Below are 18,825 nucleotides of genomic sequence, written 5' to 3' on the forward strand. Positions count from 1 at the left end.
ATTAAACTGAATATGTAGATACAGGGATTAGAGCAATAGCTAGTCTCTCCTAAAGTCTATCCTAATAAATAATATTTGGTAAAACCTAAATGTAAATTAAATAAGAGTTCATTGCTGGTTCACTTGTCAAAAAGAGAATATTAACAGATGATACATAAACATTTGTTTTGACAATTTTAATTGTTGACAGTGTCAGGTTGTATCTATTAAGACAATGCACTGTTGCTTGAAGCATAAAAAATTAAAATGCAATAAACATTACAGGTTAAAAATTTAGCTGTTACCTACAAAATTCTCAAGCAAGGCTGGGGCTAAGTCAAAATAGTTTCAGAGGGGAGGGGAACGTGCTGGCTCTTGTTACACATAAGCATGTTTGTTATAGGAGCATTTTCAGGTTAATTTTTGCTATTAACGTAAACCACAATTGGGGGACCACGTTGCTGGAAGAGGAATGGGGGGGTAGTTATATAAACAATATACAACAAAGAAAGTCTTTATTTCCAATACCTGAATACATCAGGTTTGTTTTTAGGTACAAGGTTGCAGGTTAAATGCTCTCAGCTATCCAAGAAGTGGCTTATTAGTTTTGTAAGAAAATATTTTCTTATATTTTGACTGAAAAATACCCAGTTTAACTGAACAAAACCATCCTTGTTAGTGAAAAGCAGACCCAAAAAAACTTTGTTTCAAAGACTCAGCAAAGAAAAGCAAAACTAATTCAAGAGGAAAAGCTGCCTTCCTAATAGTAGCTTCTGAATCTGGATCTAATAGTTCTCAAAGGCCGACTGGAGTCTTCAAGTCTTAAGTTTTGTCTTCCTCCATGGATCATAGACATTCTCTATGAGGCAGCATAATATGGATATAAATCCATTCTAAGCAGATATATATTCCCTCTCTGGGCTATAGCCACGAAGCTGAAAAGCTATGCCCAACAGGAAGAACGAAAGCAAACAAAAGTTTTGACTGTTTCACAGGGCAATTTTCTAAACACAACTTTCTTTTTTGCTTTCCTACTTTGTGCACTAGAAAAATCCTAACTTCATCTTTGGCAATGCGGCATCCGCTAGTGATAAAATAAATAGTAACAAGAGATTATGCTTTCAGAAGCACAGCACCAGCGCTAAGAACTGCATTTCAACATACGGACTCGGCTCCAGCCAGCACCTGAGCTATATACACTTCTCCTAATTTGTAAGTGGGCCTAATCCTGTTATTACAGAATAATTACTACAAATCAGCACAATTACTACAAAGACACAAATAAACATACACATACCAGTAGCTGTTTTCCACAAATTATTATCAAAACAAAGAGAACCGGCTAATTGTGGTAACATTAAGACAATGTTTATTCCTCCCAGTGTTTGGGCAAGTTTATTTTAAGTTGTCATCTTCAACTAGTAATGATACAGATGATTTTACAGATTCCATAAACCTTTCTAATCTAAACTGTTCTCAGCTGAAAGTTGGCTACTTCTCTTAGAGCAAAGGCCTGATTTCATAAGAACTGGCTCTTATGGTACATTAGCAAAAAAAAAGAAAAAGTAAAAAACCAGCGCGCGCACACACACACACACTTTTAGAAATCTCATTTTAAAAGCTCATTTGTAATGTAGTCTTCTAAATTATTTTCAAGGTACCATGAAATTAAATATTCACTTTACATTCTTCACAGTTTAAGCATTCGTCTCTAAGGAAGTGTAACGTGGAATATTCACACCAATGTTATTATCAGGTTTCCCTCATAGATAAATACTTTTTTGGGAGCGAGGGTGATTAGACAGGAGGAGAATTCAGAAAGCACACAGCCCACAATAGGGATTATCTGAACTCACCTCCTGGACAATGCCTCACGGCCATCTTACATCTCCTGGATTCAGCGATCGTTGGACATGGTATCGTGTCTTTTGCTGGCTTTTTAACAATTTGCCGTGTTCTGGTTTCCAGACCCCACTTAAATCCACATGTGCGATTATTTCTGCTACAAGTTCCCCATTCACTCCAATGGCCAACCTCACATCCTTCTAATAGAGAGAAAACAAACACAGATGACAATTTGGTATACATTTCTCCACCATCACCAAATTTACATAGCAGTGTTTCTCTAACTCCCCCACCTTCAGATACCAAGAATTAAGTTGTACAGCCCACAAGACCTGTATACACCTTTCAGGAACTTTAACTCTTTGAATTATGAAGTTATAGATAAAAGTAAATAACTACCACATAAGTACTTTAAAAATTACTATTTGTCTTAGTTCATTTTTTGAAGGGATGCTACTGGTCCATTCTAAAGACATTGAAATATATAATCTTTAAAAAGTTCAACAGCTAAAACCTACAGTAAAAGATACTCTTTTCATACCATGACAGGACACAAAATTTTACAGGTTAATTCTGCATGCACCACCCCCCCCGAAATTCACAAGTGTGTTAGTTTTATTTTGGAAGTAAGTATATGATGAAAAGGATAGTGAGTGTTTCGCATTTTCTGATTGTCTCAATTCTTTTAAAAGGTGTCTTACACTGCAGTATATATTTCTTACTCCCTAAATTGATACTGCACATTACCATAGTTTGAAAAGTAAACAAATATGGTCAGATATTTGAAAATGTATGTTTTGCCTAGATATGTAAGCTTTTAGCATCCCCTTTTGTAAATTCATATAGTGGAAAAGTAGGTTACTCTCCAATACCCTGCGATGAGAGGAAGGGGGAGGAGATAAAAGCATAAAAATATGCAAAGTTAAACCTCCTCCTCAAATTCACCATTAAAAACCCCATCACACTAGCAGATGAGGACTCAGGCCTAGAGTCCACACACCATTAGTATTTCCACATTCCAGATCTCAGCAGGCGTCATGGGAACTCTTAGATTTTTCAAAGCTACTTAAGATTTTTATTTAGGGGAATGCATAGGACTCTATGGTTAATCTGTTAATAGTTAAGGGTTTCATAAGCATTTCCACTGAACATTTGTAATAGGTGTGGGTCTTGCCTCTCAAAAGCGAATTCAACGTACTGAATATGCTCTTCTAGTGACTTTCTTATTTTGCAGTAAGGTGTTGCCTGTATGCATGTATTAACTCACACATATATAGGAATATATGTACACATTTCTTCAAAAACCTCTCATTTAAATGTGTTCTCTGCAAGCTTCCGAATACATAATTACAGACTACTTCAAAATTTCTACAGGGAAAACGTTCTCAATTTAACTCTCCGTTTTAAAGAGATGGAAAGCCTCATTTAGAATACACTGCTCTGTTGTACACCATATCAGATGTATAACATGTCAAATAAAATTCAGGCATGGCAGGGGTGGGAGTGGTGAAGATGCCATCACACCTAAGATTAGATTGAGGCATTTATCAAAACGTAGGTACTGACAGATCTTTACCTTTTAATCAGTGGTATAAAATTACCGAACTTTTTTTAAACACTCAAAAAATATAAAATTTATAAAATGTGTATTCCTAATTATTACTCACAAACAGCATATATATGTATATTAAATTATGCATTCTACATATCTAAATTTAGTAAAAGTAAAATTGTTTTAATGCACTTTGCAACATTCAGTCAATCACCAACAAAGTACATTTGGCACAAAAAATCTCTTCCCAATTGAATTTTTTTCATACAAATGGCTAAGCAAGAAACTCCATAATTAACACACGTAACAACAGTGACAGACCAGCTAACCACACGGCACGGCTTGAAAATCTTGTTTTTCTTCTAAACAAAATGCTTTTCTCTAACGGTTACTAATAACTTTATAAGCTAATTAAGAAATGGATGTATTACATAGATAATAAAAACATTATTCTCAGCATTTAAGTGGTTTAACTTAGATGTAAAACTAACAAATTTTGAAGCAAAATGTAATATATGATACTGCCTAACAGCATAAAGTCAGCAAAGAACTTAAATAATTTTCAGTTCGAATAAATAACAAGAGAACCGATTTGTTTCTATGATGAATACATCCAGCATGCATTCTTTTCCCCCAAGAAACGGGTGTTAAAATAAAAGTTGAAGTTTGAAAGTTACATGGAAAACTACTCACCCACACATTCCATGGTTTCATCTAATGGTGCAAAACCATCTGGACATTCCTCAAAGCAGCGGCCTCTATGCAAATAAAAGCCTACTTTGCACTTGGTACAAAAGTCTTTGCTAAAGCAAGAATCACAGTTTTCTATTCTGCATCCTAAAAACAATTTTAAAGAGAAAGAGAAAATTTCAGTCAAAAATTTACTGGTTTTGCAAATAAAACTTTCACAAACTCACTGGTTAGCTCAATTGGAATTCTAGTGGTCAGAGAAATATGTGTTCAACTCATTTGTTTCCTCATGCCATCTCCTTCTAAATCACTCCTACCTCTTCCAACAGCTCACCACATCAATAGGCTAAGACAAAATTCCAGCCCGGGGCCCTAGGCAGCATGACACCCTTCAGAAATTTTTGCAACTCCAAATGGGATTAAAACGAAGGATTAAAAAGAAAAACACTCCCCCTACAAATTACATTGCTGGTGGGATTGAAATCTGTTCTGCTCTTCCAAAGACCTTCTATGAAAAACACAATGGGAACACTCTAAGCAGTATATTCGGTTCCAAGACAGTAAGTTAAAATGCTGTTTAATGCATTTACTTTCATCAGAGGGTGTCTTAACTAGGAGGGGTACTTTAAGTCATTTTTTGGAAAAGCCATAATACATTTCCTTAGTCCTCACAACAGTCCATCAGGGTGAGCAGTGGTACCCCTATTTTGCAAATAAGGAACCTGAGACTTAAGTCACAAAGCTGGTAATGGCTGAGTTGGTTCTGAAAGCCCCCAAATGGACTATCTTCTAAATCTGTTCTCTTTTCTCTATAACACACTAACTGAATTTCGTTGGAAATTCAGTTGGTGAAAGAGAAATGCTTTCAGTTCTGCTAGGTGTGGTTTTGAATCCCAGCTCTGCCCTTACCAGCTATGTGACTCTGAATGGCTACATGCCTCTCTGAGCCTCTGTTTCCTTCTGTATAAAACAGGGATGTCACTGATTTTACAAGGTTATTGTGAGGATCTACAATAATATATGTAAATCGACTAGCTCATAATCGGTAGTCTGCAGATAGAAGCACCAGTGAATTAGAAACAGAAACATGTATTTTTCCACTAAACCATTCACATTACAAGGTGTAAAAAGAAGCAATAATTTACAGGCTTGTATTCTAGGTCAGATTCCCCTGTATTCGAGGAACAGCTGGGCCAGAGGTAATTGGTTTGTAGGGGTGAAAATAAATAAACTCTAAACTACTCTTCAAGGAGAAGGAAGGAAAGGTCGGAGAATTGGCTAATTGAAAGGAGAGGTTTTCGACAGATTACAGTACATTACTACTTGTAACAGATTTAATTGATGGCAATTAACAGCACATAAAGCTCTACGAAAACTCCCTGGCACACTTTTATTCTTTTAACAAGCCTCTGAGTGCCAGTACTATATTTGGTGATTTAACGATTCAGAAAAGCTTTAAAAACTAGTTTCCACAACCGAAAATATAATTGAATAAAAAATATAACCAAAACATGAAATCATTGAATATCAAAATTTTGAAAATTGAGAAGATAAAGCCAAAATACAAACACTAAAAAAGTTTGTTAAAATAGATTACATTATAAATAATGACAGTTTCTAGACTTATAAAAAGAAAACGGCAATCTTCACCTTTCAAGTTTGAGTCTAAACATGTCTGCATGTATTAAGTGACCACCATGAAGCAGCTAATTCTTCTAAAATGTTACCCAAATTTACAATTGGAAAACCAACTATGTGTGGGTGAAAGTCCATAGTCAAATTACACTATTGCTCTTTCAGGGGAGGATAGTGGACACAGAAGAATGGTTTATCACCCTATAAAATGTTCATTTGCAGCCTTAAATGCTGTAACCTGTATTTTTATAAAACGGTGGTCTATCGCTGGTCAGTAGCTTCTTAATCATGGTCAAAATACATGACCATCATGTCCACAAATTGTTGGTTTTCTTGCTACATTTTTCGAAAAAGCAAGCAGCCCTTCCTGTTAGCAGAATTATTTTCCAAGAAATAATGATAAACATTCCAAAGGATAAAACAGAACTAAAGGGTGAAGAGAACAAAGCATTTATATATTTTTTTTAAAAAAGGACTATACATTTCATAAGTCAATTGTTATGTATAAGATCTGATTGTTTTTTGTTTTTTTTTAACATGGCCTGCACCTATGAGCTTTTAGGCCAAAAAGTTATAGCAATAAGCATTTGGAAATAATTTTACAAGGTCCTTTCCTGATCTTTATTGTTACTTGTAGCTCCCTTTCCTCATTTCATTCCATGCTCCTAAACCAGTTCACAGAATGTGGAATTTCTGAAATACCTATCATTCTCTCTAAAGTCCCTTAGGACTTCTTCAGGCATAAATCTGGCTAGAAGAAAGCTTAATTATTTGTCCTCAAATTTCAGTACAATAAAAATCTGATGAATTCAAATTATAAAATACTATAACCATGACAAAGCACAAGGTGAATTATAAGCAATGACTGAGAATAAGCTGTGAGCCCCATCATTAAATGAAAAATAGCAAGTTGCAGGATATATAGAGTATGATGCAATAAAAGCACATATACACGTGTATGTGTACATATATGAAGTAGCGTGAGAAGTTAATTTGGGAAGGGGAAATAGCGGAATTTTGAAATGTTAAAAATTATATTTCTGAGTCATGTGAATCTTTTTAATTGCAATGTATTTGTGTATTAAAAGTAAAAGAGAAAAAGATATTTCAATATACATTTGTGACCTACTTAAATATACAGAAAATGCCGCTGTATTTACACTCTAAAAGAAATTCTTTTGATTTTTAAACAGGCAAGAATGAATAAAGGAATGTTATCCCATCCCAATTTTTTTTCAGATTTGGGAGCATGAGGTTATACCCCTTATATGATAATGCTGAACCTGCCTTAGCCTTCAAAATAATCATTTGACCAGTTCTTGCCAGTGTCCTTTGCTTTCATATGTTCAATGGTGCTTTCCAAATCATTAGGAAAAAAGTTAAACATTTTTTTATTCATTGAAGCATTTAAATAAAAGCTCTGATTAGTGCAAAGCTGTAACGACGTCAGGAGCTCCACTGATCTTCCTGGTCTCCGTCACTCTTCGCCACAACGTAAAACCAAAGCAGGCCGCCCACATACTTAGCAGCCTGAACTGACACAATGCGTTCACTCACAAACACCTTTGAGCCGAGAAGTTTTTTTTTTTGTTTGTTTGTTTGCGGTACGCGGGCATTCTCACTGTCGTGGCCTCTCCCGTTGCGGAGCACAGGCTCCGGACGCGCAGGCTCAGCGGCCATGGCTCACGGGCCCAGCCGCTCCGCGGCATGTGGGATCTTCCCGGACCGGGGCACGAACCCGTGTCCCCTGCATCGGCAGGCGGACTCTCAACCACTGCGCCACCAGGGAAGCCCGAGCCGAAAGCTTTTTAAAGCTAACAGCGGCATAAAACCAACTACACTGCCAGTCTGCTTCTTTTCAGGAATTCACATCAATTCTACTAACTCATTTTTTCATACAAAAGTAAAACAGGGCTTCCCTGGTGGCGCAGTGGTTGAGAGTCCGCCTGCCGATGCAGGGCACACGGGTTCGTGCCCCGGTCCGGGAAGATCCCACATACCGTGGAGCGGCTGGGCCCGTGAGCCATGGCCGCTGAGCCTGCGCGTCCGGAGCCTGTGCTACGCAACGGGAGAGGCCACGACAGTGAGAATGCCCGCGTACCGCAAAAAAAAAAAAAAAAAAAAAAATATATATATATATGTATATATATATAAAACATTCTCATTACGAATAAAAATTCAAAACAGTACAGAAGGTTTAAAGGAAAAGATAGAAAGTCTTCCTTACCTGATGACACATCGGGCCTACTCCCCAGAAATAGCCACTGTGTTAACACTTCAGGAAAATCTTTATGTCCATTTTATAAATAAATGAGTTCTAAAACACCAATGGGATCATTCAACAGACTGAAAAACTTTGCAAAACTTTATACTGACTAAGAAAACGGGTATATCAAACTTTACTAAACACAGGTCTTGTCTCTAGAAACTTGGGCTTTAAGTCCTTGTTCAGAAATACAAGACCCTGTTTTATCCAATTTACATGCTTCTAAATTATAGTGCCTCCTCAAAACTGTAATCCACCAAGTGAGGGCTGCCAGTATCGGTTTAAGTAAAATTATTGTCCAAGTAAAACTGTGTCCAAATGCAATCTGATGGGGCTGTCATTTAGCAAGGGAGGCTTGCTCTGGCCAAGAAACAGAAAAATAGCCTGGGTACCCTTTCTGTCCTTCCACAGTAGCCATACCAGCTCCATTATAACATTTCTCAAATTATACTCTAGTTCAGTTCAATAGCTCATTCCAAACATCCTCCAAAAATTGAGTATGTGCCAGGTTTTGTGCCATTTTATGAGAACATAAAATTGTAACACCCATTCCCTGTCCTGGAGGTGGAAAAGCCAAAGAGAGGGGGCCATGTGGCACTTTCAGGGCATCGCAACATAGCACAGGAGATATTAGAAGCATGTGCTGGGTACATTAGAGGCAGAGAAGATCCATTTCTGTTCTGCCATTACAAACTTTTTTTTTTTCCAAGCTCTGAATTCCTTGTTTCTAACACAGTGCCGGACACATGGTCGAGTTTTAGTGCTTGCCAAGTGAATGCCATTTAAAAACTCAATTCCTTTATATTTAAAATCTCATTTGAATGCTTAATATGAGATTGTTTCAAATGCACTGTAAATATCTTTCATAGAAAAAGAAAATCTATGGTTGCTGGTAAAGGACTACAAATCTTATGGGAGGAACAAATAGTCCAACACCTGAAAACAAGTATAATGGAGAACGCAAATATTGATGTGTGGCAGGTCATGTGTGCTATGGAATTTGGAGCCTCCGCTGAGCAGGTTTGAGAGAGACAGAGGGGAGAGCAGAGTCCTGGGAGGGCGACTCCTCCATCGTAACACAACGGCGATGGTTCACGTAGTGCATGACACCCGATGAGGAGGGGCCGGAATGAACTGGGTTAGATGGGTGACGTGGCTACTCGGCTTTAGATGGCTGTGGGTGGAGAATTTCACCTCTTGTTTTATTCAGTTTCAAAAAAGGAGGTAAAATTATACATTATTTGTGGTTTTAAGTATTTAAGTAACAATTAAAATGAACAAAATTGAAGTAAAGTTCAAATTAGGGCTTGGTCTAACTAGCAGTAAGAGGTCCCCATAGATTACACATGAGAATAACGTGATCAAAATGGTATCTGGTTTGTTCCCTCATTTTGGCAGATAACAGCCCCTCGGGGCCAGGTGCCAGGATGATAGCTAGAGGGACAGATGAAGAAGCAAAGTTCCTGCACTGCAGGATATTCTGTCTACTAATAGGAAAGGTACCCAGGCAGGCAACGAGGTAATAATGTAACTACGCTAAAGTCTTTACAGTGAACTGGGAAGAGGGTATTTTCAGGAAATTAAGCTACCTGAAAGCAGGGATAGAGGGGAGGTAGGGAAAACCACTGAGAGCCTCATGCTCTAAGAGCTAACAGTCATGGGAAAAGGAGTTACAGTGGATCAACAGAACCAACAAAGTGGGTGGAGGAGAAGATGAGCTGAGAGAAGAGAAAGATCCAGTCATCCCCCTCCCCTGCCTCTTCCTTTGGTGCCGCAGCTCTCAGGGCCTTGACACACCGAGAGTCTTATTTATCTCCCCAGCAAAATCTAGATGACAAAAAACACCTCTTATTTGAATATCTCAGAGCGGCTAATAATATAAACAAAAAAATGAAAACCTTAAATGAAAAACAGAGAAAAAGCAACCTCTGTTCAACCCAACTGTGAACACGTAATTCTATAGGTTACAATCAATTATTAGAGAAAGGAAAGAATCAGTGAGGTAGAGAGGACCTCAGACACACACTGAGGAATCTGTTATTTCTTGGGCACCAGGGCGGTGGGCTGCAGGCTCCTCAGCACACTGTGAATATCCAGCCGCTTCTTGTTCTCTAATTGCCCTTTCGTGTCAGCTTCCTGGCACCTCCTTCAGAACGTGGCATACACACCCATGGTGGGCGGCTGGGGGGGAGATTTAGTCTTTAGTTAGCAGTTGCAAGGATCAAAGAGCATCAAGTCAACCCCTGGAAAACCCTAGAGGTTTCTTGGCTCAGTGTATACTAACATCTGAACAGATATTAAAGGGACAGGTTGTTCCAAAAGACATTTGAAATTAGACTTTTAGCAGTGTTTTCACATGGAAAGTACTAGACTGTGCAACTTCATATGAGGTTTCTTAAAATTGTTTAAATATTTTTAGGCTTCTCTAACAACTTCAAATACTGCTGTTTAACATTCCTTCTCAAAACTTGCAATGGTTTATAAATATCCCTAAATAAAGTTTTTAAGCTTTATGTTACACAAATCATGCCTTTCTAATGTGTACTATTGCAGTAATCCCATTAGAGTAGGGGCTGATGAAAACTTATGACCTAAAATCTAAAATTACATTTTTTCTAGTAGGGTCTAGTTACATGCAGCTCATCAGAAGCTTCATTATATTTCAACCTAAAGAAAATAAAGGACAGATTCAGAGGTTTCAGGACTCAGTGTTTCATACTTACAACTGAGCTATTTGAATGATGATGCAGTAAACCAGCATTAATTTCACTAAATTAAGAGGAGATCCAGGGTAGAAGTCTGTGTAAAACCCACCAGAGTGGATTTAAATAAAGATTGCCTTTATTAGCTAGGAGAGTTAGCATAGAGTGAAATGCAACTATGTCAAGTGCAGAACAGGACATTTCAAACAAAAGCCAAGGCAGGGAATAAGTACTATGCTGAGAATATAGTGGCCTTTCAAATAGTACAGTGGTGAGCGGGTCTGAGGTTACAATCTTGGCTCCCTTACTGTTGTGTGACCATCAGCAAGTCAGTAGAGCTATCTTTGCCTCACCTTTAAAAAGGAGGTAACATCAGGCCCTATCTCAGAGTTGAGAGAAGTCAGAGGTTTAATAGAGGCAAAGATCTCAGCATAATATCTGAGAAGAGAACGTGAGCTATTATGAGTATAAAAATTTGCCAACTAGGATAGTCCAAGATGGCGGATGGAAGGAAGCTCAAATAAGGTACCAAGACACTGTATATATATGGGTATATGTATGTATAATTATTTTAATTCTATATCCTATACATTCATATAATAAATTTTAATTATATACATATGTGTGTATATGTATACATATATATATATATATATACACACACACACACATACATACATAATGTACTACTTAAATGAAAGGCATTATCCAAAGACCACTGTCTACAGTAAACATAGTAGCTTTACCCTTGTTTAGGTCATACGGCTAAACAAACTGAATACAATCATTTGTTGAGTACCTACATGGAAAGTCATCTACTTCAAACATTCAGAGCCAGGATTTAGGAAAACTGAGATCTAAATGCAAGCCTGAATTGGGGGGGGGGGTGGGAAATTACATGCTTTTTGTGCCCTACTTCCTTCCCCATCAGATAGGAGGAGAAAATATCTGACTTACCTATATCATATCTTTGTTCAGAGTATCAAATTAAAGGTGAGAACAAAAAGAAAAGGTTAAAAGGTACCACATAAAATGTGTATTACTTCCTAGAGCTAAATAAGCCTAACCTTCAACAAATACTGCGTCAAACATGCAGCACCCACTTCCAAGCTCTATAAAGATGGTCAATTTATGAAGTGCACTAAACACGGTCCGTCATGGCCGTTAGGGCAGTGACCACAAGGATGGGAAAAATCATGGCCTGGGAGTAATTTTAATTCTCAAATTGCAGTTAGGTAGGATGAATGGACTCAATCCAGAAATGTATACATTGCTTTTCAGATAATTATAGAATTCTGTTTTATATGCCCAAAGTGCCCTTTATTTCAACTTCACAGGATATATATGCTATCAAAAATTGTTTCCTCCTGATTTATTTTAACTTAAAGTGTTACAACATTTCTTAAAAAAAACCCCTCAAATTTGTAAAATATGTTGCTGGGAGCTTCACTGTGACATCTGACTATTTTAAAAATGATATCTTGCCCACCCACACAAAGAAATCTGAAGAAACATTGAGGCTTGTGTAAAACCATGTGGTCAAATAATAAGGAACTATAAAAATGTTGGCGTCATTTCTCATATGTTCAAGTGATGGATATTTGAAATCATTCTCAAAACAACTGAAATTAAAACTTGGACACGTTTGCTGGGAATACAAAGCTAGGTGTTTAAAGGGTTTTTTTCCCCCCATCTAAAGGGGATGAGAGAGAAGGACAACTACCTCAGAATAAAATAGGAAAGAAATGTGACAGTAATGAAAAAAGTTAAAAAAATTATAAACCAAATTAATATCTCTTATCAGATTTCAAATTCCTACCAGTAGCAGATCTCTCATCTTGGTTACTCCTTGTGCTTTTCCTTTTTTGGGAAGTTGTCACCCTTTCATATTAAGGTGGAACCAAGGCAGGTTAATAAATTTCAGACCTAAAAAAGACTTAGTTGAATTTTTCCAAATGTTGGAAAATGCAAATCTCTCCACCCAACTAACAGAAAAGCATATGGAAGCTAATATATGTCTTGCCCTCCACTCAACCTCCATCCAAGGAAAACAAGGAGACTCTCTGAATCCCTTCACCCTCCAAATAGGCAAGAGCAGGCATAGGCAAACTTTTCCTGTAAAAGGCCAGATAGAAAGTATTTTAGGCTTTGTGGGCTACACCGTCTCTGTCTAAACCACTCACCTCTGTTGTAGAACAAAAGCACCCACAGACAGTATGTAGGTGATTAAGCATGACTGTTTTCCAATAAAAATTTATTCACGAACCCTGAAACTTAAAGTTAATATCATTTTTGTGTGTCATAAAATACTATTCTTTTTGAATTTTTCCAACCAATGAAAAATTTGAAAGCTATTCTCACCTCAAGGGTCCTACCAAAAAGGTGACAGGACTGATTTTACCACTGGTCATAGTATGTTGACTATGATGCCTAGAGAATGATGGAAATCCATGGAGTACATTGAAGGAAAAAAGAAAAGAATTTCATTTTTAAAACACCAAATGGTAGCATTAAACTTAGAGAGGCATAGTGATGTCTTATACACACCATCTGGCAGTGTGTGTAAGACAAATATCAAATGAATTTGAGGACTCTGAAATTATTTCAACATAGGGATAATATTACTTCAATGTTTTACTTCAATGTTTTTCACAGTATATTGATAAATAAAAAAGGGTGACTCCTTATCAGTTAGTAATAGGTCAAAATTCCACCCTATTTTAATAAGCTTTTAATTTCTTGATTATGTGTGGCATTGACTTGTCAGCGAAGGGGTTGACTGAAGAGAAAAGAATAATTTTACAAAATAATGTTTTGGCTAAAACCTGCATCATGTTTATATCTAGTCCTATGGTCTGATGTCTTTACCCAGCTCTGTTTGTGAAGGTAGCTTTGATGATAAAAGTAGATACAGCCTTCACTGTGCCATGTAGTGGCAGGCAACACTTAGGCTTGTAAGTGGACTTCTCAGAACTTCTGTTATCTGCTCTGTAAATAGGGATAATACTATCTCCCTCATAGGATTGTCAGCAACAAATGAGAGAATGTACAGGAAAGCACTTTAAAAACTAAAGTGCAAAATAGATGCCTTACTTAGACACAGGGAAACAGAGCACAAGGTAGCATCTGCCTTTAACAGAGAATGATGCTGTCAAACTTGGGTCTATCCTGAAATAATAGGCTCATTCAAGAGAGCTACCAAACCCACAAGAAAATTAAATGTAAGCTTGAAAAAGATTTCCTCTATTAAATATCTGAACAGACTTTTAACATTCCAAATATTAGTATCATCATTTAAAATTTTTAAATATAAGTAGTATTGAAAATCACATAGTCATGTTTACCACAGGGAGAAAAATATACATCCTAGCTCTTAGGGTATCTATTTGATATAATTTGTCATCCAGATCAAATAGCAAGAAAGAGTACCCTTTGAGTTTTCTCTAGCAGTTACCCAATACAATTAAAAAAGGGTCTCTCTTGCAACAAGTAGTCATGGCACTGCTACCCTAGACCAGTATATTAAACATCTGCAGTGTGAAGGTGAATAACCGTAACTGAAGTTGTTAACAGTATCTCCAACCTGGCCTACATCTTAAATCCTTGATAGTTTAACCATACCGGTGCTTCAAATCATAATGCTCAAACGAAGATTGTTCGACTGCAGCTGCATGAGGACCTCTGTGATCTTTCAAAAACACAAGTTAGTCATGTCATTTTTTTGCTTTAAAATTTTTCGGTGGCTCCCTTTCACTTCCAGAATCAGTTCAAACCCTCGATTTTCAAACACAAGATCCTTCTTGATAGACATACCCATCTACTATCCTCACTTCATCACCATGTACCTTTCACCCTAGCCATGAAGTTTCCTTAAGACTCCCCATAATCTCCCAGCACCCAGATGCCCATGACAATAATTCTTCTCATAGCTGTTAATAACTATGTTCATTATAATCATCCTATTAAATGGAGAACCCATGAAAAAGAGCGTGTCTTATTCTATTCAGTATTCACAGGGTATGGGTACTTGACACAACAGATGACAACAGATGTATCTACTGAATGACTAACAAATTTAATATTAAATCTCTTTCAGGTTAGAATAAACACTGAAACAGAGTTCACCTTGTTTGTTTAAAACAAAAATACTTAAATTATAAAAATCTCCATTTCCAAATTAGGCACCAATTTATCATAAACTACACTGAAGCGCTGATGTCTCATTTTTTCTCTTTCTATAAGACATAAAAGTAGGCATATTCCTGTAAACCAAGTAGAGATAAGGGTTGGAAGGAGAGATTGAACACAGCAGAAACTAGACTTTAAAATTCATATAAAGTCACAAAGAGATCAATATTAAAGAAGTGAATAGCCAATAGCAGATAATACTGTGTTACCCAGTATTTTCTTAACAGATACTCTTGAGAATTATTAGAACTAGAAGGTTATTATTCCAGCGTCTGTTATGTATTTGTCTAAGCTTGTAAACCTAGTTAGTGCAAAAGCTCAAATCACAGCTCAGAGTTCCTTCCAATTCAGTGCTCTTTTATTTTTTTATAAATTTATTTATTTATTTTGGCTGTGTTGGGTCTTCATTGCTGTGCACGAGCTTTCTCTAGTTGCGGTGAGTGGGGGCTACTTTTTGTTGCGGTGCGCGGGCATCTCATTGTGGTGGCTTCTCTTGTTGTGGAGCATGGACTCTAGGCATGCGGGCTTCAGTACTTGTGGCTCGTGGGCTCTAGAGCACAGGCTCAGTAGTTGTGGCGCATGGGCTTAGTTGCTCACTGGCATGTGGGATCTTCCTGGGCCAGGGATCGAACCCGTGTCCCCTGCATTGGCAGGCAGATTCTTAACCACTGTCACCAGTGAAGTCCTCAGTGTTCTCTTAAAGTGATTTTCCACAAATTGAGTTCTCTCTTTAGAAAACCAAATGGTTTGCAATCCTTAATGGGATTTAAACACTTAAACTGACCATTCATTTAAAAAATTGTCAAAGAAACTTTGAGATTTTTCTAATATTCAGGTTTATAACTGTACATAATAGTTTTGTCTACATCACATGGTTTATTTTTAAGGAACAGTATAATGAAAAGAATATTCCATTGGAGTCAGTAACTCAGACACTTAGGCCACCCTGCTACTGACAAATTGTATGACTTTGGGGAAGCACTTCCTTCATAAGCCTCAATATGCACATTTGTTGGGGTTGGGTGGAGAGGGAAAGAAGAAACAGAATCAATTAGGTTTCTTCCAGATCTATGTGTACAGTTTTTAATTAGTTTAAGAGAACTTCTACATGCCTGACAGAGGCCTTGTAGGGTTGTGAACACACACACACACACAGGTTGGTCAGTGAAAGTGTTTACTAATTGAACAAAACATCTCCTTTAAGAACTATTTGAAATATGTTGTTATTACTTGCTTTCCTCAGCACAAAGCAATAAGCTATTGCTTACCTTTATCTGAACTTTGTTTACAGACTGAAAAGATAGGAAACAGTTCACAGTATATCCAATTTAAATTAATAGAAAAGAACCCACAGCTAACATCATGTTCAATGGTGAAAAGCTGAAAGCATTTTCTCTAAATATCAGGAACAAGACAAGGATGTCCACTCTCGCCACTTTTATTCAACATAGTTTTGGAAGTCCTAGCCACAGCAATCAGAGAAGAAAAAGAAATAAAACGAATCCAAATTGGAAAATAAGAAGTAAAACTGTCACTATTTGTAGATGACTTCATACTATACATAGAAAATCCTACAGATGCTACTACAGAAAACTACTAGAGCTCATCCATGAATTCGGTAAAGTGGCAGTACACAAAATTAATACACAAAAATCTGTCACATTTCTATACACTAACAACAAGAGATCAAAAAGAGGAATTAAGGAAACAATCCCATTTACCATTGCATCAAAAAGAATAAAATACCTAGGAATAAACTTACCTAAGGAGGCAAAAGACCTGTACTCTGAAAGCTATAAGATGCTGATGAAAGAAGTCAAAGATGATACAAACAGATGGAAAGATATACCATGTTCTTGGATTGGAAGAATCAGTATTGTCAAAATTACTGTACCACCAAGGTAATCTACAGATTCAATGCAATCCCTATCAAATTACCAATGGCATTTTTCACAGAACTAGAATAAAACATTTTTTAATTTGTATGCAAACACAAAAGACCCCAAATAGCCAAAAGAATCTTGAGAAAGGAAAACGGTGCTGGAGGAATCAGGATCCCTGCCTTCAGACTACACTACAAAGCTACAGTATTTGAAATATGGTACTGGGGGAGGGATGGAGTGGGAGTTTGGGGTTAGCAGATGCAAACGAGTATATATAGAATGGGTAAACAACAAGGTCCTACTGTACAGCACAGGGAACTATATTCAATATCCTGTGATAAACCATAATGGAAAAGGATATAAAAAGGAATGCATATATGTATAACTAAATCACTTAGCTATACAACAAAAATTAACATAACATTGTAAATCAACTATACTTCAAAAAATATAGTATGGTACTGGCACAAAAACAGAAATATAGATCAATGGAACAGGATAGAAAGCCCAGAAGTAAACCCACACACCTAAGGTCAATTAATCTATGACAAAGGAGGCAAGAATATACAGTGAAGAAAAGACAGCCTCTTCAGTAAGTGGTGCTGGGAAAACCGGACAGCTACATGTAAAAGAACGAAATTAGAACATTCCCCAACACCGCACACAAAAATAAACTCAAAATGGATTAAAGACCTCAATGTAAGGCCAGATACTATAAAACTCTTAGAGGAAAACATAAGCAGAACATTCTTTGACATCAAGCACAGCAATATCTTTTAAATCCATCTCCTAGAGTAATGGAAATAAAAATAAACAAATGAGACCTAATTAAACTTAAAAGCCTTTGCACAGCAAAGGAAACCATAAACAAAATAAAAAGACAACCTACAGAATGGGAGAAAATATTTGCAAATGATGCAACCGACAAGGGATTAACCTCTAAAATATAAAAAACTCATACCACTCAATATCAGAAAAAGCAAACAACCCAATCAAAAAATGAGCAAAAGACCTCAATAGACACTTCTCCAAAAAAAGACATACAGATGGCCAAAAAGCACAAGAAAAGATGCTCAACATTACTAATTATTAGAGAAATGCAAATCAAAACTACAATGAGGTATTACCTCACACTGATCAGAATGGCCATCATTGAACAGTCTACAAACAATAAATGCTGGAGAGGGTGTGGAGAAAAAGGAATCCTCCTACACTGTTGGTGGGAATTTAAATTGGTACAACTGCTATGAAGAACAGTATGGAGGTTCGTTTAAAAACTAAAAATAGAGCTACCATATAATCCTGCAATCCCACTCCTGGGCATATATCTGGAGAAAACCATAATTTAAAAAGATACATGCACCCCAATGTTCACATAAGCGCTATTTACAACAACCAAGACATGGAAACAACCTAAATGTCCATATAAAGATGAATGGATAAAAAAGATATGGTATAAGGATTTCCCTGGTGGCACAGTGGTTAAGACTCCACACTCCCAATGCAGGGGACCCTGGTTCGATCCCCGGTCAGGTAACTAGATCCCACATGCATGCTACAACTAAGAGGTCACATGCCACAACTAAGGGGCCCACCTGCCACAACTAAGGAGTCCACCTACCACAACTAAGACCCACATGCAACCAAATAAATCAATAAATAATTTTTTTTAAAGTATGAATGGTAGCAAACATTAAAACAAAAAAGATGTGGTATACTTATACAATGGAATATAAATCAGCCATAAAAAAAGAATGAAATAATGCCATTTTCAGCAACATGGATGGACCTAGAGATTATCAAACTAAGTGAAGTAAGCCAGACAGAGAAAGACAAGTACATGATATTGCTTATATGTGGAATCTAAAAAAGTGATACAAATGAAATTATAAACAAAACAGAAATAGACCCACAAACATAGAAAACAAATCTGTGGTTACCAAAGGGGAAAGGGAGGGGAAGGATAAATTAGGAATTTGGGATTACCATATACACACTACTGTATATAAAACAGATAACCAACAAGGACCTACTGTATAGGGTTAGGGTTAGCACAGGGAACTATACTCAATATTTTGGAATAAC

General features: G+C 36.9%; 1 protein-coding gene across 3 annotated transcripts in view; it reads right to left on the reverse strand.

The window, feature by feature from the left end:
• Window positions 1-18,825, reverse strand: part of RSPO2 (R-spondin 2) — a 160,349-nt gene that overhangs the window by 56,649 nt on the left and 84,875 nt on the right. For 2 of the 3 annotated variants that reach the window (XM_060035235.1, XM_060035234.1), the window contains 2 exons: window positions 4,070-4,213; window positions 1,836-2,024 (listed from right to left, as the gene is read on the reverse strand). In XM_060035235.1, the coding sequence (XP_059891218.1) occupies window positions 1,836-2,024; window positions 4,070-4,213 (333 nt within the window). The remainder of the gene's footprint in view (window positions 1-1,835; window positions 2,025-4,069; window positions 4,214-18,825) is intronic. The other variant, XM_060035236.1, reaches the window with a different exon arrangement.

This window comes from Delphinus delphis, chromosome 17 (assembly GCF_949987515.2).
Source record: "Delphinus delphis chromosome 17, mDelDel1.2, whole genome shotgun sequence".
Taxonomy (NCBI): domain Eukaryota; kingdom Metazoa; phylum Chordata; class Mammalia; order Artiodactyla; family Delphinidae; genus Delphinus; species Delphinus delphis.